The 27091-nt window shown below is 51.3% G+C and overlaps 9 protein-coding genes across 9 annotated transcripts; 6 read left to right on the plus strand and 3 right to left on the minus strand.

Moving 5' to 3' along the window:
* Positions 1 to 904: 904 nt before the first annotated feature.
* MRS44_012135 (uncharacterized protein) lies at positions 905 to 1243 on the minus strand (the record flags this gene model as incomplete). The annotated part of the gene is made up of 1 exon (XM_046279477.2): positions 905 to 1243. The coding sequence occupies one exon, from the start codon at positions 1241 to 1243 to the stop codon at positions 905 to 907; it is 339 nt and encodes a 112-aa protein (XP_046133417.2).
* A 1649-nt stretch (positions 1244 to 2892) lies between these two features.
* MRS44_012136 (uncharacterized protein) lies at positions 2893 to 4112 on the plus strand (the record flags this gene model as incomplete). Its single annotated transcript, XM_065618698.1, has 3 exons — positions 2893 to 3135; positions 3423 to 3660; positions 3817 to 4112. The coding sequence occupies 3 exons, from the start codon at positions 2893 to 2895 to the stop codon at positions 4110 to 4112; spliced, it is 777 nt and encodes a 258-aa protein (XP_065474770.1).
* Positions 4113 to 5086: 974 nt separating this feature from the next.
* MRS44_012137 (uncharacterized protein) lies at positions 5087 to 9364 on the plus strand (the record flags this gene model as incomplete). Its single annotated transcript, XM_065618699.1, has 7 exons — positions 5087 to 5363; positions 5411 to 5850; positions 6070 to 6244; positions 6328 to 6634; positions 7230 to 7745; positions 7809 to 9061; positions 9102 to 9364. The coding sequence occupies 7 exons, from the start codon at positions 5087 to 5089 to the stop codon at positions 9362 to 9364; spliced, it is 3231 nt and encodes a 1076-aa protein (XP_065474771.1).
* A 763-nt stretch (positions 9365 to 10127) lies between these two features.
* MRS44_012138 (uncharacterized protein) lies at positions 10128 to 13816 on the plus strand (the record flags this gene model as incomplete). Its single annotated transcript, XM_046279475.2, has 7 exons — positions 10128 to 11950; positions 12001 to 12270; positions 12468 to 12578; positions 12928 to 13159; positions 13207 to 13446; positions 13512 to 13651; positions 13708 to 13816. The coding sequence occupies 7 exons, from the start codon at positions 10128 to 10130 to the stop codon at positions 13814 to 13816; spliced, it is 2925 nt and encodes a 974-aa protein (XP_046133413.2).
* A 143-nt stretch (positions 13817 to 13959) lies between these two features.
* Positions 13960 to 15048, minus strand: MRS44_012139 (uncharacterized protein; the record flags this gene model as incomplete). The annotated part of the gene is made up of 2 exons (XM_046276228.2): positions 13960 to 14838; positions 14983 to 15048. The coding sequence occupies 2 exons, from the start codon at positions 15046 to 15048 to the stop codon at positions 13960 to 13962; spliced, it is 945 nt and encodes a 314-aa protein (XP_046133412.2).
* Positions 15049 to 15359: 311 nt separating this feature from the next.
* Positions 15360 to 17127, plus strand: MRS44_012140 (uncharacterized protein; the record flags this gene model as incomplete). The annotated part of the gene is made up of 6 exons (XM_065618700.1): positions 15360 to 15603; positions 15653 to 16069; positions 16121 to 16197; positions 16243 to 16589; positions 16643 to 16727; positions 16777 to 17127. 6 exons carry the CDS (start codon positions 15360 to 15362, stop codon positions 17125 to 17127), a joined length of 1521 nt encoding a protein of 506 aa, XP_065474772.1.
* Positions 17128 to 17501: 374 nt separating this feature from the next.
* MRS44_012141 (uncharacterized protein) lies at positions 17502 to 19743 on the minus strand (the record flags this gene model as incomplete). Its single annotated transcript, XM_065618701.1, has 6 exons — positions 17502 to 17657; positions 17733 to 18474; positions 18527 to 18639; positions 18708 to 19421; positions 19513 to 19657; positions 19736 to 19743. The coding sequence occupies 6 exons, from the start codon at positions 19741 to 19743 to the stop codon at positions 17502 to 17504; spliced, it is 1878 nt and encodes a 625-aa protein (XP_065474773.1).
* Positions 19744 to 22579: 2836 nt separating this feature from the next.
* MRS44_012142 (uncharacterized protein) lies at positions 22580 to 23753 on the plus strand (the record flags this gene model as incomplete). The annotated part of the gene is made up of 2 exons (XM_046276227.2): positions 22580 to 23236; positions 23280 to 23753. The coding sequence occupies 2 exons, from the start codon at positions 22580 to 22582 to the stop codon at positions 23751 to 23753; spliced, it is 1131 nt and encodes a 376-aa protein (XP_046133409.1).
* Positions 23754 to 24822: 1069 nt separating this feature from the next.
* MRS44_012143 (uncharacterized protein) lies at positions 24823 to 26832 on the plus strand (the record flags this gene model as incomplete). Its single annotated transcript, XM_046269568.2, has 5 exons — positions 24823 to 24995; positions 25047 to 25493; positions 25541 to 25735; positions 25784 to 26061; positions 26108 to 26832. 5 exons carry the CDS (start codon positions 24823 to 24825, stop codon positions 26830 to 26832), a joined length of 1818 nt encoding a protein of 605 aa, XP_046133408.2.
* Positions 26833 to 27091: the final 259 nt, after the last annotated feature.

A 27091-nucleotide genomic window follows, 5' to 3' on the forward strand; every position in this document is an offset into this window, starting at 1 on the left:
CACGGCAGTAAATTAGAGTTAATTTTAAACATCTCTGTTGGCCACGAGGGGACAGGGATTCCATGGTTGGCAGGTCTAGTGTGTCCAACCCAAGTCCTTAGCAGGATGGCCTAGTGGATGGGGGCGTGTACAACATAGATCTACGAATGACACCTCGCAAGCCAGCCTTCACCCCCTGACGATGGCCGTTGTGGCCGTTTGTGGCGTGTTACACAAGTGGCCCCCACATGAAGAAGCGACAGCAACCTCCCAAAACAAAACTCCAATGAGTTCACATAACACACTCTTCTGTTGCGACGAGAGACGACGAAAGTGTAAAGTGGTAGTACCTGACCCTTCCAAGTCTGGAGTGTAGCGCCCAAACGGTAAGGTGCAGGTCATCTCTTCCCGTAGCCCTTTGTTCACTGCATCTCTACTCTACTTGGACAATCGAAAGGGTGGGGCATGGTGGCGAGCATGAACCCAAGTCTTTGTCCCTATCGTCAAAGTTTACATGACAGGTCCGCCCAGAAAATGGTTGCGTTGTGGTTGTTAGCCGCTTTCCTGCTCGCTGTTTGGCCTAACTCACGGGAAACGGGTGACTGGGCTAGCCTGCTGAGAACGTATTGTTCACTGTCAAAAATTAACTATTATGTGTTTGTAGAAATGCGCCTGGCAGCTCTTGGTATCCAGTGACAGTCAGTGCAAACAGCCATCCCCACGTCACTCCTCGAGTTTTCCTTTTTTTCTCACACCGGATCCCGTAGCACCATACCTTTGGGTTACGATGGCACCGCGGGGATCAGACATACGACATCACAGCATATTAAAATTACAGCCTCACAGCATTATGACCAGGCTGCACATGATAACACAATACGTTGCCACAGGCTGATAAGATTACGATAAGATCAAACAACCCTTCCTAATCCTCGTCCTTATCCTCATTTTTACAAATGGCGCATTCTCCAACGCAGTAGCAATCCGACAAGATGTCATCAGCATTATGACTCCCAATTGGGCATCGGCTCGTGTTGAAGTTCAGACGACCCGCGCTACTACACCAGGCTTGGCAACGGGAGGCTACTCCCCAAGTTCCGGGCTCGCAATCCACAGAGTAAAAGATCTCTTGGACTTTCGAGACGCCATCATCTTTGCTATCGGCAGTCGGTTCGACGGGCAAGCCGACGGCCACGTTGCCCAAGATGCTTCCCAAGAGGGCGAATGTGAGGAGTGGTTTCGCAGGGCCTTGTTTTCCGAACATGTTGAAGAGGATTGATCCTGGAGATTAAACGATTGGCTAGGTGGCGTCTTCTGAGTTTGCCTTGCGGTTTCTTACAGAGATCGATGAGTCTTGTGATGTGTAGAGATGAGTTGAGTTGAGAGGTTTGAGTTTTTCTCACAGGGACTGTCACCCCTTTATATACTTGAACTTGATGATTCAGAGCCGAACAAATTCCACTCTCTAACGTGCCTTATGAGTTGTCTCTCAGAAGGTTCCTTGCTCTGCCACCTGGGCGAGATCCGGCATCGTGGCCTGTTCTCGGCTGATCGGCCATGAAGGGCCGCGGTGGTGGCCGTCTACTCTGTAGGGTTGTGCTTGTTGATTGTTGATTGTTGGCTGTTGGCTGTTGGTTCCACGCAGGGCTATATGCAGGAAGAAAACTTTAGGCTGAAAAAAGAGCAAAGTTCCATCGCTTGGGCATTGATAACAGCGAAGATGGAATTGATCTTCGGCAGACTTAATTCATAGACGTTCGGCAGGTTGGAACTGAAACAGATGTTAGCCATTCCATATTCCTTAGGTGATTGTTCTTTCTCGATGGTCGACGATAGTGCCAACTACATTTATCAGTCCTCGATCGCTCTTTTCGGGAGTTAATCCAATAACATTGTGTGGTCCAAGGTGTAACCCTTTCCTACTGCTTATCATAAAAAATACAAAGAGATAGCATCTCTTCCTGCCATAGTCGCCTTTGCATTAGCTACTGATTACCGCCCGTTGGTCGCAGATCTTTTCGAAAAGTAGTGGAACTTTTTACGAGGCAGCGCTAGGGTGACAATACCAAAAAGGAAAGTCACAGCAAATCTATTTGAATAGTAGCGGTACTTTTGATCAGACAGGGCCAGTGCCAACCACGGGAGACAACTACAGCATGCGAACGGCGAGCTGTTTCTAGTCTGCTGCGGGTTACTGTTAGTTTAGGGGAGAGGATCCAGAGACGATCGCCCGCCATGTGACAAGAAACCACATCCTGAATCGTTCGATCCGGACGCTGTCTGTTGGACACGCCGTATAGACCTGCATGTCGATATGGCCAGCGAGGCGCCCACTAGTCTCGACGGTATCTTGACGTGGTCATTCGAGGCGAGCCATAGATAGTCTTTCCATTTCGCTATGCTCCACGTGTAGGAGGCCAAAACCCCGGGCGACGTCTTGGAGGTATCTGGCACGCGAGACTTCAAGCACTCAGGCCAGTGGTTCATTCTATTTCCATCAAAGCAGCCTTATGTAAAATAGATAGATATCCATTCAAACCTAACTGTAGTAGAATAGATAGAAAGATATGCACGGACTATCCATTTCTACAGCTTGAATACGTGGACGATAGACATGGAATGGATCTCCAAGCTGCGAACACCCATGCCATGTTCCCCCTTTGATAATGCCAAGTATTCAGCTCAATGGCAATATGATGGGGTGAGGGATTTTTGATCCGCATGCTTATCATGCACGTTGCTGCATGATTGCAGAACAGGAAAAGGGTTATTATTTACATCGCTAGCAGCCAGAAAGAGTATAGTCTCAAGTCAAATGTGTTGGTTGTAAGTATCGCTAAATTTGTGTATAAAGATATGAATTCTCCCAATGGTCCTTTTTTAGAAGTTAACCAACAAAGAAAATCAAGTATCATGGCAAATCAGCTCACAGTCCATTATACAGTTGACCCTTCTACCAACCCGGGTTCATGGCCTCCACCTGCTCCAGAACTTAGCAATGTCAATATCAATAGAGTCGATGTCATTTTCATCAACATCAACGGCGACTCAAACTTTCGCATTGTTCGAACGGGCACCAACGAACACGTTCACCATGCGGTCATGCAGGTGACAAAGCACATAGCTCGGGGCCTCTACCGAATTGTCAGCATGAATGTCAGTGACTACTCGTGCGTGGTGGTCATGTCAACTGAGAAGTCGAGAGACGAGCTTATGTGGAGGAATGGGTTCCCTTGGGACAGGGAGAATGATCCCCAGCCAGAGGTTGTTCTAAGGTAGATGGAAGTGCGGGTGAAGGGTTAAAAGTGTCGGAAAGTAGGGTCAAGCCAGAATTGTATTATCTCTATTATTTTCCCTGCTTGAATTGCCTCAGGAGCTGCCAACCAAGGCATGGCCTTATTCAATAGAAGATGCCTCTTTTAATCATGTAATTACGTGACTAGACACGTGACTCCGCCGGTGGCACGCCCGAGCCCCAATTCACTCCCCCCCGTGGCCGCCGCTTGCCCTCAAGCGCCGAGGCCACGGAACAAGAAGCGGGGCCGGCCCGGCAGCCAGTTATGAATAGCCTCAAAGCCCGATTGGTCTGCGGCAGTATCGTCGTTGAACAAGCCGAAGCGACCCAAAATCATCACGTACAGTCTACGACTGCGGAAGCTTTCCTTTCATCTCGTTCCCAAGGTGAGCCTTAATCTCCTTGTTTCATCTAGTCAATGGGGCCATGCTGATCATCGGTGATAGAGAATCTTACCTGCAATCGAATGGTAGCATCCCAATGTGGCCTACCGCATCGTCAGTGAGGCTTCTGAAAGCCGAAGAACACCAGAACCGAATCAGTTATTGCTGAAAGCCGCCAGCACTATAGAGCCAAGCGCTCCAAGCCCGCTCTCGAGCAGTTTGCAAGGGTAGAAGCGCCGGCCGCATACAGTCCAACTGTTGACAATTCCACAAGCAAGAGCTGCAAGGACTACGAAAAGGTGACTCGGGAGGGCGGCTCCATATTCAACGAGGCTATGTACACGAAGGTGCTCCTGGGTAAGATGTTTATCAAGTGCGATATAAAGCACCAGGTGGGCAAGAAGTGCGACGGAATACCACACAGGGACTCGGGGAGAAAGGGAGCTTGGCAATAGACCAATATGCGGAAGTAGACAACCTCGTACTCACACATATTGACATGACACTGAATCTTCGACAGCATCATGCAGAACTCTATACTTTGTCCCTTTAGCCTATCCTTTCTCCACTCACCCACTCTGATCACCAACATGTCAGACAAAGAGTGTGCCACCATGTCCCGACTATGTTGACTCCCGTGAATTGCCACTTAAGCAAGCTCGGTATCGCCTGTCTGCGCCCTGTTACTCAAGCCTTGGGTATATCATAACGACCTCGCGGTGGATCGTTGAAGATCCCGTTACCAGAAGAACCTATGAAGAGGTCAACCCAACTGTGGAACAATTTTTGCTCTCGAAATCCCATGGTCCGCCTCTAGTTCATATCTGTCTCGCTTTGGTGGGTGGTTGCAGTTGATCTTCTATGTGCCAGTCCAACATCTTCGCAGTAGGGTGAGGGGAGCATACCTAGGGTGAGACCGGGCATCACATGGGTACGAGATCTAGGCCGTCCCCGCAAGGAAGGTTGTTGGGGCCGGCTCGACCCTTTTTGGCCAAGTCTTTCCACCTCTTTTAAGTGAGGTGCTTCTTCAGTGGCGCCCAACTTCGAGCTGGGCCTTGAACACCTTGCCGTCCGGTTCCCAATGCTGGGAACTCCCGATCGTAGGTCTCCTTGGTCTGGCGGTAGCCAGAGGCTTCTCGCTGCGAATCCATCTAAGCTCTTGTTAGTACCTAAGAAAAAGGAAAAACTGAAGGCTTAGTCTCATACTTGTCGTGTGTGTGTGTGTGTGTTGATGAGAAAGAAAGGAAGAGAGAATGGGAGGGAGAGGGGGTATTATATAAACGGTTGTTGACAGTGAATCACAGCGCAGAGGCCTTGACCCTTCGCGACAGTGATTCACATACCTCAAAAAGAGAATGATGCAAACAAGATTTCACAAGGCACCCTGGGTTGTCTCTTCTTCACTTTTTCATCATCAACAACATCAACAATGGCTGAGCGAAATTTGGAGCACAGGACCCAGTCATCCAGGTTCAATCCCGGTGATTTTGCGGTGCCTTGGGTTGGCAAAAACCCACTCATCGTCAAGAGGCGGCAATATAGGACCGCCTATCTCAACTGGATCCTTCCTTTTCTAGCCCAAAGGCAACAGGTGCTGGAGCATGAAAGGAAGATCCGCAAAGAGGCGGAGCAAACGGTCGTTGCACGATACATCGCAAATGGCCTCTTCGAGTATCAGGTCGACCGCTTCTACTGGGAGTCCTGGCGTAAATGAGAATCACAGTCCGCATTCAGTTTTGCTAATCATCCATAGTGGAAAGCATGAGCCCCAATGCGCCCAAGTGGCCTTGGAGTAAGCCAGCCGAGAACCCTACAGACGAGTGGTCGGCTACGTTTGCCACTCTGATAAGCGACGACGAGGTCAATACCATGGTGAAGGAGTGGCTGGAGGGCCAGGGGAGAGAGATGCCGCCCAACGAGTCTTCTGAAGAATCCGACCTGTCCAATCTTTTTCTGGTATTCTCACAGAGGGCCAAGGGCCTCCATGTCATCGGAGCCCACAGGATGCCAGCCGAGACAGTGGTAGGACTGGCAAACACATTGGCACAAGAGGAGCATCGTGGCAACCTCCATCGTTTCCAGGGGCGAGGAAAGCTGGATACATGGTTTTGCCTCAACGAGGTCTACAAGAAAGGAGACAATGCCATCAACGCCCTTGATCCGCATAGGGCAGGGTGTCGGGACCACGGACAAGTATGTAACCCTATTATGGTAACTCTAATGAGGGATGGAGGAAGCTGCGGTTCTGGGATAATGGGGTAGAGCAATGAAGTTGAAATGACACTTGGCTTCTGGGTGGTTGTTTTGATACATGAAGACACCCCATTACGCCTTGCCTCTCATACCTCGCCTTCTTGATGGGGCCATGCCCTTTTCTTGTAATGCACCTTGAATGCCAAGATTCCACAATAGATTCCATCCTTCGCGGCTACTATTGGCGCCTCCTCTGGCTCCAAGCTTGGCCCTCCCAAGGGCATTCAAGACTCGATTTGGGCACCTTCTAGTTCGGCTTCAAAGGCCGCGGCCAAGTCCGTGGCCCTTCCCCCGTGGCTCCCAGACTCGTGTCCACTCACCCAGCGGTGCCCAGGTCTGCGGTAGCCCAGCCAGCGGCTCAACAGGCTATAGAAACAAAGCCCAAGGGTAGATTTAGCCTGTAAGCAATTGCCATAGCACTTCCCTCGCTGAAGCCTAGCGACCAAGGTCAGTTCCTGCCAGTCAACGGGTTCGAACACCAAGGGCGGTACTATCCCGAGCCACCCTATCAGCCTAATCGTTCCCGTCGCGAAAAGGCGTGGCGCTTGGCTTTGCCGGCACTCCCCTTACCCTTGGAAGGAGAGCCATTCAGAATTAAGCTCTCAGAGCAGATGGGTTTTGTTTTCCTTGTCTGGGGCCCCAACGGTATGGCATCGTTTGCTTGCATGAGTCTTTCTTCAGTAGTCGCAAGCCCTTCTTCGGCTGTTTGGAACACTTCGGTTGAGTATGTGGACGGTTCTGAAGGGATGGCCTCTTTTATAGACAACATTTGTGACAAAAAATAGAAAAGGCTACAAGCGTCTTCTGAACTTGACTAGATTCTATACAAATAGTTCTGATCATCTGTCTTTTCCTCTCGCGGCTGATGGGCCTCGCCGTCATCTGCATCCAACGAACCCGGCTCATCGCCCACCTGGATTTCAAGGCAGCGGCCGTCGACGCAGATTTTCCCTTGTTTATTTTTCGGCTAACCTGAAAATTGCCAGAAACTGACGACCCTGTTGGCACGATCCTCTTTTGGGGAGTTGTGAATCACTGTCGCGATGTGCGAAGAAGCCTACCAGCTGTGAGCCACTGTCAATAACCGTCAAAAAAAAATTTCTTTGTTTACCTCTCTCCCTCCATCTCTCTCTCTCTCTCTCTCTCTCTCTCTCTCGCTGGCTGGTTCTTGCTCCGGCTCTCTCTCTCTCTTTCTCTGCGTCTTGGTCTCTCTGTCTCTTTCTCTCTCACACACAATCAACATCTCCGATCTTCCCAGACAAAGGAAAATACCACAAGTACGAAATAAACTATTTATTTCAAGTCCAATTGCTAACCAGAAGCCAGATGAATTCCATGGCAGCCGTCCTCAATCGGGTGGTGAGCTCACCAACCCGACCTCACGATGTCGCCTTCGCCCACATCCAAGGGCCTGCAGCCATTGGAAAGAGTCTCATTATCCCTAACCGCCTTTGGCTCTTTATTATGCTCAGTGGCAGGACCAATATCTCTGTTGTCCACGTCGTGTCCCGCTCCAACCTGTCGATTCTCTCCGTCTACGGAGCCCAGTGTGTTTCAGAGGCAGTGGCTGGAGGAGGCATCCCACTCACGACCCTGGATTACCAGCAGTTTCTGAGGCTACTGAAGCAATCCCGTCAGAATGGAAGTTGGCATGTTGATCCCATGGGACCCTTGGCTCCCAGAACATTCTTCATCATCGACATCGACAAAGACTTTTCGGCTCCCTTCTTTCTTGCTCTCTACGCCGCCATCGAGTTCTCCCTTTCTATTACAGAGAAGCAGCCCCAGGCGACCATGAGGCTGGCTACCATGTCTTCAGATCCCATTGATTTCTTGTACTATCGCTTGCTTTGACTGAGCGACTTGGATGTCACACGCTTTGTTTCCTTTGTCACCAGATTCGAGCCCTGGCAAAAAGTTCCCGTCGGGAGCGGAGAGGAGGACCCATTCAAGGCAATCATATCTACACAAGAGCAGTTGAACCCAGACTTCCAGCACACTGCCGTGTACTTTCAAGATACACCTGTGTTACCTCCTCGATGGAAGGAGGATGAGTGGGAAGCATGGGGATGGAGCAGCGAGCAGTTTCAGCTGGACCGCCATGGCAACTTCCCTGTCGAGAGTGAACCACAAACAGGACATACCATGTTCAATGTTCCTTGCGGCACACGCGGTTTCGGCAAGCTGCAAGTGTCTGGGTACCTTCACATCATCCTATCCAAGACTCGTCAACGTCCCATCTTTGACATGGAGACAAGACAAGTGGTTCACGTCGATCTGCATGTCTCCCAGTCCGAGATATGTCAACAACTCTCCTGGGTAGACAGGACAACATGCCCCCGGTCTAGAGTGTATGTCTACATCGACACAGAGTACATGGAGAACCAGATGGAGCACCCTCGTCGAAAAGATGTCCTCAACCACCAGTTGGCAGGCTTCATCGCAGGACTTGGCCAGTTTGAGGGATGGCCCAGCAGGATCAGGTCTTTGCCACGACTCGTCACACTCCTTGCCCATGAAGATGAGTCCATTAAGGGCATTATTGACCAAACTGTGCAGCGTCTGGAACTTCAAGGCTTGCTTCGGATGGAGGAGTCTGAAATGGGCCCGGTCATTTCTCTTCACGACAGCATCCCAAACACATTTTTCGCCCTTCTCCCCCTTATCGATTACGACACTCGCCTGGCCTACTTGCTCGTCCAGCCTTCGGATCCCATGACTACTTGGCTCAAAATTCAAGTAGCTGCAATGCTCACCATCGGCCAGGACAAGCTGCTTTCCTTCCAGCGCGGGTTGTACAACCCGGAGGGCAGGTTGTACGTCGAGATCGCCATGAAGACGGGCTATGGTGCTAACCTTGCACACGTTGGGACCTTGTGGATGATACTTGGCCTTCTGAAGAAAGGCAAATTCGAGGCGGTATACAAAGACGAATCTCGCCCTTTTGTTGATGAGAAGGTATCGCTCGACCATGGGGCCTGCCAGGAATGGGAGAAGCGGTGTATTTCGATACGCAATATTCTTTCGCCTGGACAACCTCGGGTCGACATCCTGGACGAGATTGGGACTCTCACAGAGGATCAGGTCGAGGCACTGCATTGGGATTGCTTGCGAGCATTTACCTTCCAGATTGGTGTCGTGAACCACCCCGGTGATGGCCGATTCCCAACATGATTTTGTTTCGGGGGTAGAGCTGGCATTTGAAAGCGCCGCGATTATGATCGACTTTGACACCATCAAAGAGAATGACCCTGAGTGTATGGTTGGATTCTACACCACTCTTTTCCGAACCAAGGACCAACCAAAGATACTGATCAACGATTGGAATTGGATCCCATCCTCTGTGTGGCGACAATGGAGAGAGCATCTTGAGGCGGATGGGTCTGACCGTTGGGCTTCACTGGCCAACAAGTACGACTTGGGTCGTAATATCGAAGAGTTCAAGGATGAGTGAGTGTCTGAACTGGACTAATTTGTGTTTTAGTTTAGTGGAAAAGATTATGTTTGCGAGAGGTGTTATACAAGAGTTCTTTTGAGCTGCATGTACCAGTGATTTCGTCCATTCACGTCCAAGATTTGTGGCTTATCGCCATCTCAACAGCCGTAGACTTAACACAAACAACTTTCAGCCCAACGTGCTGATGCCAAGCAAACCTCTCCCACAAAGGAAATCGAAGTGTCAGAGCTCAGAGAAGTGGCAGTCGTCATGGAGCAAAGCAACTTGGTCCAAGAAGAATCGTTGAAGTCTTGCGGGTTTTAAAGCGTAGATTGTGCGGGCTCAAGACAACTAACAGCCCTTGGTGACTGGTTATGAGCTTGAGGAGACTGTACTGCTGACGATGGGCTTTCGTAAGAGTGGCATATGGTGGAACCTTGTCAATCTCGCGAAAGGCATCTTCAAATGCGACCCAACCTACAAACCAATCTGCACACAGGTGTACGCAGTAGTATCGGGAATGATGAATACAGCCTCGGTATCCTCAGCCTCCCCAGAGGGCGCCGTTCGTATGACTATTCTCGGCTTCGCCACAGAAAACGGGTCACAGGGCTGTGTGAGCGGTTCAATCAGAGTGTCAGGTTGGGCAGGGCTGCATGTCAGGCTGACCTGACGATGCCATTTCTAGCCACGAACTCCTCACTGCAGAATTCACTCAAAGTTATCTATTGGTACTTCAACCCACCGATAACTGTACAATTTGCATAATGGTCGCATCAAAATGCCCCAAGCCATGTCTTGCTTTGAGTACACAACCCTGACCGACCCGGCCGGCGAGGTGCGTCTGTTGAGGTTGCACGACTCTCCAACAGAATACTGTCTTGACGTCTTCCCTCTCAATGAATCATGTCCCCCTTTTGCCGCAATTTCTTATACTTGGGGAGACTCCCGTATATCGGTGCCAATTCGCATCAACGGGCGCTCATTTCTTGTTCGGAAAGCGGCGTGGGATCTACTCAAAGAGCTCCCGTCCTTGGATATGGACTGCGATCTCCGACCAGAGTTCATTTGGATTGATTCGATATGCATCAACCAAAGCAACACTACCGAGAGGAATCACCAGGTCAGACTCATGCGGAAGATCTATTCATCGGCGACCGTGGTTCTTGTCTGGCTTGGTAGGCCAACTGCAAAATCCGATCTCGCTATGGACAGCTTAGCATCCCTCACCCACCGTCTTTTAGGCAAGTCAACCAAGAAAACGTCGCGGGTTCTATCGCAATCAAGAGTTTTCTATGGTCAAAACCCAAATAAGATTGGGTACTCCTATCAAGGGGACCCCGATGCTCTTCGAATGGTCCTCGACGCAAAGATTGGCGACGCAATCTTCAGCCTCTTCAGCCGGGTATACTGGAGGAGAATCTGGATCATACAAGAAGTTTTGCTGGCGAGAGAGATAAGAATAGTGTGCGGCCCAAGATGTATGAACTGGAACAAGCTGAATAGCTTCTTCGGCGGCATGGAGTTCTCCATGCTCCAATCGGGGAGCCAGTTTCACGGATCCCAACGGGCTTCAAAGATAATGAGCGCACCAGGGTATATCCTAGTTAAGGAAAAAGCATTCCTTGAAACCAACCCACAGCTGAAGAAACAAGGTGCCCCGATCTCAGACCTGCTAATGTCATTCGGCAACTTCGAATGCAGAGACAGGCGCGACAAAGTCTACGGCATACTCGGGATCTCGAGCGACATTGTCGATGTGAACTATGCAAAGTCGATCCAGCACATCTACAACGACGTTATCCGTCGAATAGTCAGGGGAGGCCAGATGGATACCATCACGAAAGCAGAATACTTCGGCAGACGGCTGGCATCTGCGCTCGGAATCCGCATGGATGACCGACAACTTATCAGAACAGACAGTTTATTCATTTGCCCTCCAAGACTACTAACTTGGGCGGATGAGCGTCCTTTTTGGGAGAACGATCCGGCGAGGGTACTCCCCAGGTCCTATTACAACCACGTAACCAACATATTGGCGTTATCAATGACGCCGTCGCGACCGACGCCCCAAATTTCCCAACGAGCCATTCTCGGTGCCGAAGATAGCTCGCAGGCATCCCAGATTCTTCCTCCTGCTGGCCAGATATCTTCACAGGCAGTCGTGGCTGTCGCTCCGCAAATTGTACAGCCAACTGACTTGAGTTCTGTATTGATTGGATATGATGAGCCTGATGAGGAGTCTCATTTTACCGTTCCACGTTACAATGACGCGTCAAGCTTCTGGGTTGAAGACTTGGAGTCACCGGAGCCACCGACTTATGTCGAGTCCTGGTTGGAGTCTCGAAGGGCCCATGCTCCCGACCTCCTAGCTCCCGATTATCAACCCAGGTGTAAAGACGACTCTGAGGTACCGATCACGTCTAGCCGCTCTGTTGACTATCTGTCACACGAGTGGGCTGAAGAGGATATTGGTCCAACATGGAAGGCAGTCAGCTCGACGAAATCGCTCATCAACAAGGGTCGCCTGGAGAATGCCATCTGGAGAGCATGGACACAGTTCAAGAACAACTTGTCAACAATACCACCGGAGGAAGTGAACTGGTTGGTACCCAAGCAACTCACTATGACTGCACATCTCTGACAATGACTAGGCTCAAGGATTGCGATGTCACCTGGCTCTACGGACCTCTCTATCTCGACTCTCAATCTCACCCTACCGACTGGCAAACCGATGAGAAGTCTATTCTGAGACGACACCGGGCATTCGACTCTGAATTGTCATCCCGAGGGAAGAAACGAATTGACCTTAAGGTTCGCATTCAGGAAGAGGTGGAAGTCATCGGCTATGATGGTGGTCTTGGTTATTTCGAGGACGAGAATGATGATGACACCGCAATTGATAAGTCTACAGATACCGCATTGTAGAAATACATACATCTCTTCGCGCAATTTACCTATTAACGAGCTAGTTGAGACCTCCCCAGAGGCTTCCCCGGTCGTATAGACTTGCGGCTAAGCCATATGTTTGCAGTTAGACTTGGCAGAATGACACATCGTCATGATTACCACAAACCGCCGTTTTTACATGGTGATGAGACTGTGACTACCACAACCTTAGCTCTCTCAAGGTCTTCAACTTGAGAGGCTGGTACTCACCACGCCCCACGGGTGTTTCCCAACTCCTCCCTCGCTCGGAGCTTCATCTCACACAGGATGTTCTCATGCATTGGTCTGGCTGCTTCGCTTCGCGTGGTCCAGTGGTCTTTCTGGGGTCTTTGCTCTTCTTGTTTAGTACTACTGCAACGTGGTTCTCCGGTTCCTCTGGAGTGGAGTGCGGTTGCCCTCATGGCGAACCATCTATCTTCATGCTGGCGCGATCAAGGAGCCAGAGGAGCGAATTGAAGAGAAACACAGAGAATTTCCCCTTAATCCCATAACCACGTGAAACTGACCGTGCTCGGCTGCTAAAAGAGGCACAATAAGACTAACAGAAGAGATATCGTCATGCCAGTGCTTGCCAGTGCCAACAACTGACAAGAAAATCGACCGCACCTTAAGCGCATCTAACAGTTGAACAGCTGCCAGACTTTTCTTGTTTCTCGTAGCTTGAGCAAAAACAAACATTCTCCAAACACCACCACCGACACCAAGGACCACAGCATCAACCACAGCACAGCAACACCAATCGCAGCAACATGGCCCGAACTCGACCGAGCCGCCGCCGTCGACGCCGTCGACGCCATCGAGGTCATCGAGGTCATCGAGGTCAAGGGCGTGGCCATTGCTCTCCGCCCAGGCAGCAAGGCCACGGTCCTGCCAACGGACCGCCTCCCCAGGTCTACGGACCGCCTCCCCAGGTCTACGGACCGCCTCCCCAGGTCTACGGACCGCCTCTTGGCCAGCTCCCTGGGCCGCCTCTTCTCCCCGCCTACGAGCTGCCCCCTCTCTGGGTCTATGGGCCCCCTCCCCAGGCTCACAGGCCACCAGCCACTCCTTCCGCCCCCTCTTCGAGGGTTGACAAGGCGATTCAAGCGGTGAGAGCCGGCCGTGGTGGGCCTGTTTATCTCACTGGATTGACTGAGAAGGAGCTCAATGAGGTGATGAAACGTGGTGGGCGCCGAGGTACTAGACTAAATGGTTATTGGTGGCCTGAGCCGAAAAGGACAAGATTTTGGAGACTCCCAAGAAAATGGCCCCGGACAAGCTGTTGGAATTGTGCCGAAAGGCCAGGGAACTTGGAGAGAGTCGAGCTGCAGAGGAGGGCCTTGGCGAAGACACTCGAAAGCCTTACGAGGGCAGATGGTTAGTACCGATACATCCGAGGAGCGTGCAACACTAACATTATTATCTAGACGCAGGCCTCACTCCCCTACTACGTCGATACTTCACCTTCCATACCCTCTCGGCAACCCAAGATCTGTATACATGGCCGGGTGGGAAACATTGGTTCGTTCAAGGTTGGCATGATGGGCAGAAACTTGGAGGATTGGACCTGGCGGAGACAGAGGTATTAGGTCAATAGATGTCACCACGCTCAATCCAGTATATGATCCTTGGGCTACAACTTCTTTTTCGTGTGGTATGATATACAAAGCGGTCGAATCAATGCATCACCAAGACTCCCAGCCCAGCTCCAGAGCGTTATCTGTAGCTTCGTCCGCCGCTTGCTCCCAGAGTGACATCTTCCTCGTTTCCATCCAACCAAAAAGCCCGTCTTCAAATCCTTCTTCGCTCTTGGCCTTCATCCGCCGTGAAACGATGGGACGTTCCATCGGGCTGGGCTTGCACTCCACCTCCTCGTCCCAGTCCGGAATGGGGATGGGGTCAAACTTGACGAGGTAGATCTCACGCGCCTTTTCCTCAGCACTTCGGCACTCGATACCTGCGTGTGGATACATGGAGAACCAGCCGTGATAGAATTCCTTCCACTCGTCATCGTTTTCTGGCCACACCAACCCGGGTAGCTGACTGTCCGCAGTGGCTTCGTGACCAGGCTCTTGATACGAATCATCTTCCACCCCCTGGCCGTTTCCGCATTTCTTGAGGTTCATCGCCTCCTTGACTTTACTGATCTGGCGCCAAATGGTTCCTCGAACCTCCATCTCTCCACGAAAGTGAGCGCGGCACTCTTCAGCCGTGGCGCCCGGAAGGAAGAAGAACTCGTAGCGAAAGCTGCCACCTCTGCACAGCTGGTGGTCCTGCTCGAGGCTACTATAGAATAGAGAGCCGTCAAAATCACGTGGCACATCAGGATGGGTCATATAGAAGATCCAAGAGGCGAGAGGAGGCAGTGAACGCTGAACCCCCGGGCTCTCCCATGACATCAGGGCTGGTCTCCCAGTGTGATCATTGAAGATGCGGTTGTTATACACAATGCGGTATGCGGGTCGAAGTTTAATGTCGGGGGGAACCTTTTGGATATCTCTCCTCCAAGGTTCGAGCTCGCGTCTTTGTTCGCACCATGCTGGCGAAGTTGATGGTGTTGAGAGCTGATTGAGGTAGTATGAAACGTGCAAGTAAAGAGTCAAGGGCGGGCAGTATTTCACCGCCCGGCCCAGTCTGAGAACAATCCCATTGTGTTTACCTGGCCAACCGCCCACAATTAAGAGAGCCAATCCCATAGAGAAATTTACCGAAACGTTCAAGGCTGGTGCCAGGGGTGCATCATCCCAGCATTCATCCAACAACGAGGTGGCCATTGCACCTCCACACGGGCCCGGCCCGCTGACGAAGCTCGGACACCATGTCAGCCGATCTACCGGGACAAATGAAACACAGAGGCTCTCACTGGATGAGAAAGCCTGTAAGTTTGTCGATCCGATCCCGCTAGAGCCTCTACTGTACGGTTACGTAGGGCTGCGGGGATCAAAGCAGTGCTTATTCTGGGGTAGGTTGACTACCTAAGGTTGACGACATCTCATCCATATAAAAGAAGCTGACCACCTCCCTTGACTGGATTTGTTTCTTCTTTCCTTTCATTAAGAGGCCTGGCTGGGTCCTCTATATCGCCATGGCTGTTATCTTCCCGAATCTTGGCTCCATTTGCCATCTTGTGGCTCAGTGGTGGCGGGCAGCCGTCGTAGGCGGCACATTCTACACCATCGCCACGATCATCTACCGTCGTTTCTTTCATCCGTTGGCAAATGTTCCAGGTCCTTTTCTACCAGCTGTGACGAAAAAGCTTGCCTGGTACTTTAACGTGCCTTGTGGTGGCAAGTTCTACAAGGAGATTGAGCGGTTACACGACGTCTATGGTGAATAGCCTCTTGCAAACACGAGGAACAAAGACGCTGACTCTCACAGGTCCAATCGTGCGCATCTCTCCCAATGAAGTCCATCTCACCGACCCAAAGCACTACGACACAATCTTCGGCGTAAAGTCCGACTTTTACAAAGATCCCGGCTTCTACGGCGCTCTTGGAGTCGAGTCTGCCACCTTCACCACCATCTCCAACAATGTCCACCGTCGACGTCGCACTGCCCTGAACCCCTTCTTCTCCCGCCGAAAGGCCCTCGAGCTTGAGTCTTTTGACGTCATTCACGACAAGGTCGAGAAGCTGTGCCATATGGTCTCTGCTGACCGTGCTGCCGGACGGCCTACCAACTTGCATGCAGCGTTCCGAGCCATCAGCGTCGACGTCATCACTGACTATGCCTTTGACGACTCTTGGAATCAGCTAGATGATGAGGATCTCGGAGAATGGTTCAGCAATATGATTCGTAGCTCAGCATCCATGTTCTGGACCTTTCAAGCCTTTGCTTAACTAAGAGTTCCCATTCAGAGTCTGCCCGACTGTGTCGCCAAGCACATGAGCCCATCCGTCGCCGACTTTGTGGGCTGTAAAGACGTGAGTATCCTAGTTCACTTATATCCCTGATACTCACATTTCCAGCGAACGAGAAAGCAAGTCGAAGACGTCCAAGCTCGCATCAACCAAGGCGTCCAACCCAAACGCACCACAATTTGGCATCAACTCCTCGACCCCAACGCTACCGAAGGTCATGTCGTACCTACTATCAATGAACTCGTCGACGAGGCGTTTGGCATCTGCACAGCTGCTGCCGACACGACTGGGAACGCCATGAGTATGGCTGCTTTCCACGTCGTCACGAACCCCACCATCTACGACACCCTTAAGAAGGAACTCCAAGAAGCGTTCCCTGATCCAGATGCCCGATTAAGCTCCTCTGAGCTAGAGAAACTCCCGTATCTGACGGGTGTTATCAAGGAGGGACAGAGGTTAGTCCAGTTTCCATCCCCTTTAGATCCAACTTGCTAACTGCCACCTCAAGACTCTCTTATGGCGTTCTAAGCCGTCTTCCCCGCGTCGTTCCAAAAGGAGGAGTCGAGTTAGAAGGATACTACCTCCCCGAAGGCGTACGTACTTGCTTCTCCACAAATCCATTCGCTCGCTAATAGTCGATAGACTGTCACAAGCATGTCCGCCTGGATGATGCATCACAACTCCGAAGCCTTCCCAAACCCCGAGTTCTTTGATCCCACCCGCTGGACCGACCCTTCAACATTCTACGAGCGCGACAAGTGTCTTGTACCCTTCTCTCGCGGTCGTCGCATGTGCATCGGCCATGACCTCGCTTGGTGCGAGCTGTATGTCACACTCGGTACTCTGTTCCGCCGTTTTCCAGATTTGCACGCGCATGAGGTTGATGCTGAGGACATGGTGTACGTGGATTACTTTACTGCCTATCACCCCCTTGAGAAAAGGAGGTTCAAGGTTGTCAGCGGCGACATGGAAAAGTCATCTCTCCACGCGTAATGCTTGGAGGATGTGAGTGTCTTGCCCATGCCTCCTGCTCCACGTGGAACCGTGAGGTCTCAGGGGAAGCTGTAACATAAGTCAGGTACTGTCATTATTGCTGCTTTGAAGCATCTTACTCCATGTCCCTGTCACAGTTGTTGTCTGATGAAAGCTCTGATTGTCAATGAATGTTACAAGAAAACAGGTATTGCTTTTGGGTTGAATCTGTCTGCCTATTTTAAGATTCTCCCCCGGCCTCTCAGTGCATTTTAGGCCTTTTTTCGTATGAATTCACCCCCAGAGCTCCAATGTCCGCAGTTGACGACAGACTAACGTTAGACAAGAAGGACAAGGCAAAAGCCACATCCTCCAACACAACCTCACACACTAATTTACATGCCGTTCGCCTTCTCCTCCAGGATGGAAATCACACTGGGAGTTTCTTGAGCAGGCTCTGTGGGCGCACCGTTGGCGCTGGTGGGGTCCAGAGTCTTAGGACGAGATGCAATAGGCTTCAGAACGGGGCTTCCAGGTCTGCTGGTGATGAACTGTAGGGGCGTGTTAGTCGAACCAGGAAAAGGGGTGCATTGACAACAAGTTTCACGACTTGCTTGGTGACTTACATTGCTGGCAGCGCTCAGCAGAGCAATCAGAGAACTCTGAACCACATCCTCGTGGATGCCAACTCCCCACACCGTCTGCTTGGTGTTTCCAATCTTGCACTCAATGTAAGAGGCAGCCTTGACGCCACGACCCTCGCCAATGGCATGCTCCTTGTAGTCATTGACATCCAGATCGACACCAACATCCTTGAGAGCATTCGCCATGCTGGAGATGGGTCCATTGCCGCGTCCACGGAGCTTAATCTCCCTGCCATCGACTGAAACAACACCCTCAAAAACACGGTTCAGGTTCTTGGTTTCCTGTGTCTTGCCCGGCGCAGGCGGCGCGGGAGATTGTGAGCGGTCAGGGGTAATCGAGTAATCGACCAGGCTGAATCGAGGGTTCTCGTTAAGGAAGTAGGTCGTCTCGAAAAGGTCGGTGATTTCCTCGGGTCGAAGCTCACGGCCAAGACCATCAGCGTGCTTCTGAACAACGCTAGAAAACGCAACCTGCAGACCTCGAGGGATGTCCAGGGAAAGTTTCCGCAGGATGATCCAGGCAGCGCCGCCCTTGCCGCTCTGGGAGTTGACACGGATGATGGCCTCGTAGGTTCGCCCAACGTCCTCGGGATCCAGGGGTAGATAAGGCACTTCCCAGTAGTCCTCGTATGACTTGCCTTCGCGCGAACGGATTTGCATGCCCTGTAAATGTGTCAGTAAGTGGTCAAATGGGTTGGGGATTTCGGAGTTGATTCTGCTTGCCCTGTAAGGATGTTAGCAAAACGATCGAATATATTAGGGTTAGGGTTACGAACTTCTTGATGGCATCTTGATGTGAGCCTGAAAAGGCACACACTACTAGAGAGCCTGCATAGGGAGCGCGAGGATGAACGGGGATCTTGTTACAGTCCTCAACCAGGTCGATGATCTGGGTCAAGTTGGAAAAGTCCAAGTTGGGGGGACTCCTTGGGTATACAGATTCAGCGCCAGCGTAACCAGGTCGACGTTTCCAGTACGCTCGCCGTTTCCGAAGAGGCATCCCTCTACACGGTCAGCTCCGGCCATCTGGGCCAACTCTGCTGCCGCTGCTGCGGTACCCCTATCGTTGTGGTTGTGGACACTGACGCAAACCGTCTTGCGCTCAGAGATATTTCTGCAGAAGAACTCGACTTGATCAGCAAAAACATTGCAAGACGCGTTCTCAACCGTTGCCGGAAGGTTGACAATCATGGGTGTCTCGACCGTGGGTCCCCAGGCTTCCCGAACAGCGTTGCAGACCTTGACGGCAAACTCAGGCGAGGTATCAGAAAAACACTCGGGGCTGAACTCAAACTGCCAGTTCGTGCCTGATTGAGCGGGATCGTCCTTTGTCAGGGATCTGACAACCTTGGCACAACGCACGGCGAGTTCCAGAGTGTCCTCCTCGGAGTGGTTGAAGACAATTCTCCGGAAGCACTCGCTAGTGGCGAGATAGATGTGAATAATGGCGTTCTTGGCGCCAGAGACGGCCTCGACTGTGCGCTTGATCAGGTCAGGTCGGCATGGTGACAGCACTTGGATCGCAACATCGTCGGGGATCGCTCCAGGGGTCTCGACCAGGCGTCTTGTGAAGTCGAAGTCGGTTTGGGAAGCAGAAGGGAAGGAAACCTCGATTTCCTTGAATCCAATATCGCAGAGCATCTTGAAGAATCTCCATTTCTCCTCTCCGTTCTGCCCAAGTTGTAAGTCTGCCGTCCAAACAAGGTCAAGGTGCTCCCAGGTCCGGAACACCCCCACTATACCGCCAACGAGATATACGCACCATTGGGTCTGGGTTGCTCTGGTTTCCGTCTCGGAGACTGGTCTCCAGCCATCGAGGGGCTTTCTCAATCGATTTCGAGGGCCATTGGCGATCGGGAAGGTTCATGCGAGGGAAGGGCTTATATTTCTTCCATGGTTCCTTGAGCCTGGAATTTAGAAGCACAGTGTCAGTTTATACCTTCAAATACAGTACACCAGCGTAAATAGAGGCCACAACAACTTACATAGGCATCTTGAAAGAGGTTTTGGCGCAATTTGCGCGATCGTTCTCGTGGTTGTGTTGGTATGAAGGTTTTAAGTCGCCACCGCGGGGTTGCGTGACGTTGATGCTCCAGTAACGAAAGCCGTGCGGGCAAGAGTAAAGATCAAGATCTCAAGTAAAATAAAATCTCAGATCAAGATCCCAGATCAATCTAGAAGTAGGAAAAGACGATTGATGGGTTCGCGACAAGATTGATGGAGGCGGGGTCGAAAAAGATTCCAAGCTGAGTCACCCCTCCTCCCAAGTCAGAGTTTTGAAGAGGCCGTGGATTGCCGCTCCGGTACCGCCCCCGCGAGAGTCACGCTTTTCGGCCCCGAGCGGGGCCGTCTCGCGTCTGCCGTGAGTGCCGACCTCGGTACTTGCCTTCTGGTGTTGAATTGCGGGTGGGCTGATGTAGCATCTGCCGCCCCGCGACATGACTTATGGCAGGGATTTGATAGGTTGTATGCGCGCACCAAATGCAACTTTTCTGGTTGGACATCCGGTATCGGATCCTTGCATGTAAATATCTACAATTGACTACCATCATGGGTTGAAAGACTCATGTACGGTCCCATATACATCCATTGAATACATGTTTGCAGAGAATTCGATGACTCTCACTTCTTGTTGCGCCTCCCCGCCAAAAGGAGGGGACGGGAAATTGACTAGCAGACGTTGGTTTGACCCAAAGGGCGGAATCACGGAAAACTCCAGGTCCAATCGGGGAAAATGCCATGTTACGAATACACATGTCTCTCACGCCCTACCTTCGCAACACATCTACAGCCCGGCGGGCCGTCCAGCCATGCATCCAGCGGTGACTCCTTGCAGGCTTATGAATGATATGACCAATGCAAGTCGCTGCTTTGTCAGAGAGTCTTCTCGTATGCGACTCGATGGGGAAAGATTCCGTCGTGCCATCGAAATCATGCAGCTTAAGTTAACGAGACACCAGAACGGCAATGATATCTAATTGCGCTTGAATTTTAGACAAAGCTTATGGAATAATATTATAATAAAGAGTAAAGCTTTAGAGCTCTTTTATTTACTCTATTCCAATTCTTATTATCCTTTATTACCTATCATTAGGGAAGGATAAGCTAATTGATCTCTTTGTACTGCGTCTCGCCTTTTCTTCACTCTCATGTCATTGTCGCTATGCTGGTTGAGGATATGCACGTCCATCCCTTTCGAGACCGGACGACTACGTCACAACTGCCCATATCCTGAGCGGTCAATGGTGTATGTGACACCACCTTGCTGAATACCTCATTATGGTTTTCGGCCTGGCAATGCCAGTGAGTCCGTGGTGATACTGGATTTACATCTGACGGCCAGCTCTCTCATGTAAGGGGCACAGCTGAGTGTTTGCTTTGGAGGCATCGGCGCAGACCTGTCTCTATGAGTTTCTCATGATCCCGCTTCTCCGTGGGACAGGATCGCATCATCAGAAGCTTAGCCGTGAGATCTGACTTGCGCCTCAATTTTGGTTGCGAACTTACGTTGTTTGATGACGCTCAGTCTCTGGTTGCGCGTACAAACCAAGAGTCCAAAGACGGTGACTTCGCAGTCTATTGTGTCTAAGTTAGGGTGAAAAGTCTCACTGTGGAACAATTTACTCTAGACTGCTTCCTTGTGTTCATCGGGGTGGTGTTTGACCTGATCGGTGCGAGATGTAGTTGGATAATAGACTGGCGAAGAGGTAGGCGCAGATTACAGCTGTCCTCAACAGACCAAGGCGCTCTATCACCACATACATGACAACTTGGGATGGAAAAAGTGCTTTCGGGTTGCATACATGCAGTTGTCCATGTCCATGTATCGCGATCAGGCCGTGGCGGGCAGCGGGCGTGTCTGCCCGTGTCCAATCCACTAACAACGCCGCCCTGCTTCACCTAAAAGGATCGCAAGACCTAAGGCTCGTGGCATAGCGGCACAGTGTTTCAGATTAGGATAAGGGTCTCATGAATAAATGCTTTGAGGATGTCTCCATAAGTGTTAGCTGAGACTAAACATCCTGACACTTGATGATGGTGTAAACAAGTCGCCCCGACCGTACGTCGTGCAACAGAGAGTCGCAAACTGAATCATGGAGGGCGAATATCGAATGTTATTCCACCGCGCATTCTGACCTCTTCGTTACATGTTCGTACATCATTAACCATATGTAATCGGGGCCTCACCTTCATCTGAAGGCATTCATTGCAGCATACCTACCCTGGAGAAATGAGGCTGCGATAGACTCATTAACCTTCTGGGCTCTAAAATTAACCTTAATTCCGGAAAACTGCCTTATGATGACAGGTAGCGCTGAAAATAGACGAGGAAAGTACTGAGGAAGGAAGAACCGAACGATGAAGCTACCACGACCTTCATCGTCATGTTGGGCATCAAACGGCTACACTCCGACGTGTTGTTCCATGGGTTAGTCGGTTCAGAAGCAACCAAACAATCTCTTTGATCATGTGCAAAAAGGGCCAATATTACCCCGAGAACCCCTCAGCAAACATTTATACGAGAGCGCACAAGCAGTGCAGCCCATCAACTAACCTGTGAGAGGAAACGTGGTCTCGCACATTGCAAGCCACATGCGGACTTGGCGCTAGAAGAAACGAGGGGGCACGTAAGCTTGTTTTCAGCTCCGACGACCCGACATTCAGCTCCCAGGCAGACATTTTCTTAAAGGAAGTTGATACGGCGATACTCACTGTAATAAGAGAGACATCAAACAAGTGTTTGGAGTTTTGCATCGTTGAGGGACCCTTTGAGCATCTGTTTGCACGCAACACCACAAACGACAGCGGACCCACTATCACCACGCACAATGACCGAGTCACAAGCTTGGGTGTTTTCCCGGCGTGGCCTTCCCTGGGACGTTCTGAATCTCACAACTCGCCCGATCCCGACCCTACCGCCACCTCTCCCACTTCCCAGCGACGTTCCGAAGCCAGAAGAATGGATTCTCGTCAAGGTCGCATTTGTTGGTCTCAACCCCGGCGCGATCTTCCAAATGACTCTCGTCCCGCCTTTTATCCGACAAGCGTCCTGTGTGCCCGAGATGGACTTTTCCGGTACCGTGATCGATGTTTGGCATCCCGATGAAAACGCGGGAGAGGCAAGCAAGCGGTTCAAGAAAGGTGACAAGATCCTCGCCATGCTACCGGCTAGTCACACCCTTCCCACAGGCACTGGTGCTCTGGCCCAGCACGTCCGTATTCCGGCGAGATACGCCGTCCACAAGCCTGAGCATGTGAGCTTTGGCGACGGGGCAGGATGTTTGCTACCTGGCTTGACAGCGCGACAGCTGGTGAATGAGTCTGGCGCCAAGGCTGGAGACAGAGTGTTGGTGAACGCGGCCAGTGGAGGAATCGGAACGAATGTCGTGCAAATGCTTCGAAAGGTTGTTGGCAAGGAGGGATGCATCGTGGGTATTTGTAGTGGAAAGAATGCTGAGATGGTCAAGAGTATTGGAGCCGATGAGGTGAGTGAGCGGGTCCTTGGAGGGTGCATCTCTGACTTTGTAGGTCATCGACTACACTCAACACAACGATCTTCCTGGACATCTCACGACTCGCTTTTCCTCCAACCCCTTCAACACCATCATCGACACCCTTGGTCACCAGTCACTATACCTCGCATCCCCCGCTTACCTCGTCCCCGAAGGAAACTACTCCTCCGTCGGCATCAAACCACCAACATTCTTCGTTCCCGACTTTCTCCGCGCAGTGCTCCAAATGAAGCTCAACGAATGGTGGCCAGTCTCGCGATGGCTTGGAGGAGTCGGACGACGATGGCTAGGCACATCGATGATGAGCCCTACACTAGAGGATCGTCAGGCTGTTGTCGACATGCTTGGACGAGGCGACATTCGACTTGTGAGGGATAGTGTATGGCCATTTGCAGAGACCAAAGAGGCGTATAGGAAGCTTGGTGGGCTTCACGCTCGAGGTAAAGTGTTGGTCAAGGTGGATGAGGAGATTGGAGACGATGAGTGTTAGTGAAGAGGTGAGCCACTGGGCTGTGCTGCACTCCGCTCCGTGTATTTTAATGTTTATTCATCATTTCCGTGTATTTTATGAGACAACGTAAAGAAGCCGAGTTATCATGTTCAGCTCTTCAAGACAATCGTCATGCAGGCTCTCAATATTATCTCAGCACGGCCTTCGTTCAACATATCCGTTCTGCCGTTCTGCCTCGTCCTGCAGCTAAGCTGAGAAGACCTTATATCGTCATCGACGCGGGCTGGTTGGCCGGCAGTGAGCCTCAATCACTTAAAGCATGGCTTGGTATCTTACATGCATAAGAAACGCTGACGTATGAGGGAATTGCCAGCGCGGATAGAAAGAAATTATGCGCTTCTGGAAAGCCTTATAGGGCTATTTAAGCATAGAGCAGGGGTGGAGAACAAGAGTGTCAACTCGAGTTTCCCCCTTTGCAACCACGTCATCCAAGGTGACAGTATCCCTGCTTCTCAGGGGAATTCGGCTTCTTCAGAGGATTTTCTCGATCCGAGACACAATTCAGCCCATGCTCAGACGGAATCGGACTTGTAACAAGTTCAAACCCGCCATATCTAAGCCACTCTGTTGACGACCGTGCCCATAAATAGCGTTCCATCGAGCCAATCTCAACGACAGCTTCGCCCCGTAAGCATCAAACCACCCTTGCTTGACCTGTAAAGCCTAATCGATGGCCCCTCACAGCCCCTAGTCGTTCTGCCCTGGAAGAATAATGTCCTTTGTCCGAGTCCGAACCTTCTTTTGCTCCGCAACCACAGCCACAATCAACCCCCCCAAGTCCGTAGCAGCTGCGTCCTCCACCGCGCGTCCTAAACCCAAGGCAGCAAGATTTCGCTTCGTTCTCGCGTTCGACTAACTCTATGACCTACGGGCACGGTGATGATTGCAAAACTCCTGCTCCGTTGACATTGTGAGAGAGAAAAGAGATGAGCCAAATCTACGCGGCCCGGTTTCTGCGTCCGTGACTAAATGACCCCTTCACCCCGCAGGAATTTCCCGCGTAGAAACTTGTTACTGTAAAACCTCTCTACGGATACGGAAATACACAATGGCGTCGCGATCAGACTCTGGAGTTCCTCTCCTCAAGACGTGCCAGACGTGTTTCCACGCCAAGATCCGATGCGAAAAGTCACAGGACTCGGGCAAGTGCGATAGATGCCTGCGACTCGGAAAGACATGCGTCTTTAACCCGTCTCGGCGCCGAAAGGCCCTACGGCCGGGGTAAGATGGACGGAACCCGTGAACTACGATTGTCCGCTGACAGTTGGATAGACCACCAAAGAATCTCGATGCCAGCCCTACGAGATCGAGATCACCATCAATCACGTCTGCCAATGCGGCTTCAACTTCGAAAGATGCCACTGGCAGTTCACCAGCCTTCTCCAACACGCCAGGCAGCATTGACACGGACGCGACTGCAAGTCCGTTTGCCCGCGGTCTGCTATCATTTGAGCATGGCCAAGATCTTTTGGACTTGTTTAGGGCCAAGATGACGCCCCATTTCCCGTTTGTAGTGGTCCAGGAGAACGTGACTATCCAGGATCTCGTACGGGAGAAACCAGCACTCTACGTAGCCATACTCTCAGCAGCTTCACATGGGGATCCCAAGCTTCAACGCGCTCTAAGTCAAATGTTCAATGAGATCGTGGCTGTTCGATTAATCAAGGGTCCTTTTGCCACCATCGACATGTTGCAGGGGCTGCTGGTGCACTTGGCATGGTAGGTCCACACGCTCGGTAGTCTTCTTTAGGTGCTGACAGTTACAGGGCACATTATCAACAAGGGAGGATGAAGTACTCTCAGCATTTGTCACTAGCTGGTAGTATTGTCTCGGACATGAGGCTGGATAGACCGCGGGTGGCCAGTCTCTGGGCGCTGAGCAGGGAAACGAAGCAATCCGTTGGTAGTCTCAATCATGACGAGATGAGAGCTCTGGCAGGGACATATTATCTCTCGTCGAGGTATGTAAGACCGCAGAGTTGACATGGTTCATTACTGACTTTACATAGTTCGGCAGTTCTACTACAAAAGTCCCACCACTTCAGATACACACCTTACATCCTCGAGTGCTGCCATCAACTCACAGCAAGAACAAGTCAACCAACCGATAAACACCTCCCATACATCATCTACCTCCAGAAACTCACCGAAGAAGTCGACGACGCCGTAACAGGAGCCACTTCTACACAATCGACAACAACACAACAACTTCCAGCTGAACTGCACCGGATAAGAGAGCGATACATGACGACAAAAGCGTCACTACCTTTCCCTCTGAGTGAAAGCCGTGAGTACGTCCCTCCAATTTCCCATCGCATCGCTAACAGAAGCAGCAACTATTCTCTTGCAGCTGCACGTTCTCGATCTTCTCATCTGTCAACCTTCACCAGACGGCGTCTCATACGGACCCAACGGCTTCCAAAGCCTTCAAGCAGCAGGCGACCAAAACCGACTCCTGGACTGGCTATCACAAAGCATCTCTGCCGCCAAGTCTCTCATTAGCGTCGTCCTCGTCCTGCCGCAGGGCGAAGAGGGTGCGATGCCAAATACGGGGTGGATCATGCTCTATTGTGCGGTGTCGCTCGCCGTTCGTCTCGATCTCGTGGCTGCGCAAGCGGAGAATGCCCAGACAACAGGGCACCTTCGTCGCATCCTCGACATGCCACATACTCTCCGGCAGATCGTGCTCCGGATGGAAGCCGCCTCTGGTCCAGATGCCGGCGACGGAGAAAAGGATCCATTCTATGGTCTCTCGCGACGAGCAAGACGCATAGAAAAGTGGTATCTCGAGCGCTGTGGTCCAACCGACTCACCAGATGTCGCAAGTCTCTTTAACTCCTCCGTATCCTCACCGGCCAACGCCCTCTCCGCTCCAGATCTCGGTCTCACACCATCATCATTCGGAGAGCCGAGCAGTATGGTACCGAGTCTGCAGGTAACAGGCGAGACTGATGACTCGTGGACGACGAATCTTTTGGCCGACTTTGATGCCGAGATTGGAATGAACAACTTTTTGTATACGGGACCATTCGAGTTTCTAGGAGACCATCAGTTCTAGAGAATTATCAGTTCCAAGGCGTTAGATATACCCGAATTTGCGTGGGAGGCCGCCGGGGCGAACTGTTTTTATATAGAGCGGAACGGTCGGACACGGACAAGGGGGAAGCATCGGAGTTTGAAGGGGAGGCCAGTAAATTTCATCTTTCACCGTCGGATGCCATTGCTTTAACGTCTATATATTCTTCTATGCCGTCGGATACCATGAATTATACATCTTTCATCTGCATAAACCGTCGGATGTGCCTTATACATTCGTC

Source organism: Fusarium solani, assembly GCF_023522795.1.
Source record: "Fusarium solani strain SB1 chromosome Unknown bctg00000008, whole genome shotgun sequence".
NCBI classification, from domain to species: domain Eukaryota; kingdom Fungi; phylum Ascomycota; class Sordariomycetes; order Hypocreales; family Nectriaceae; genus Fusarium; species Fusarium solani.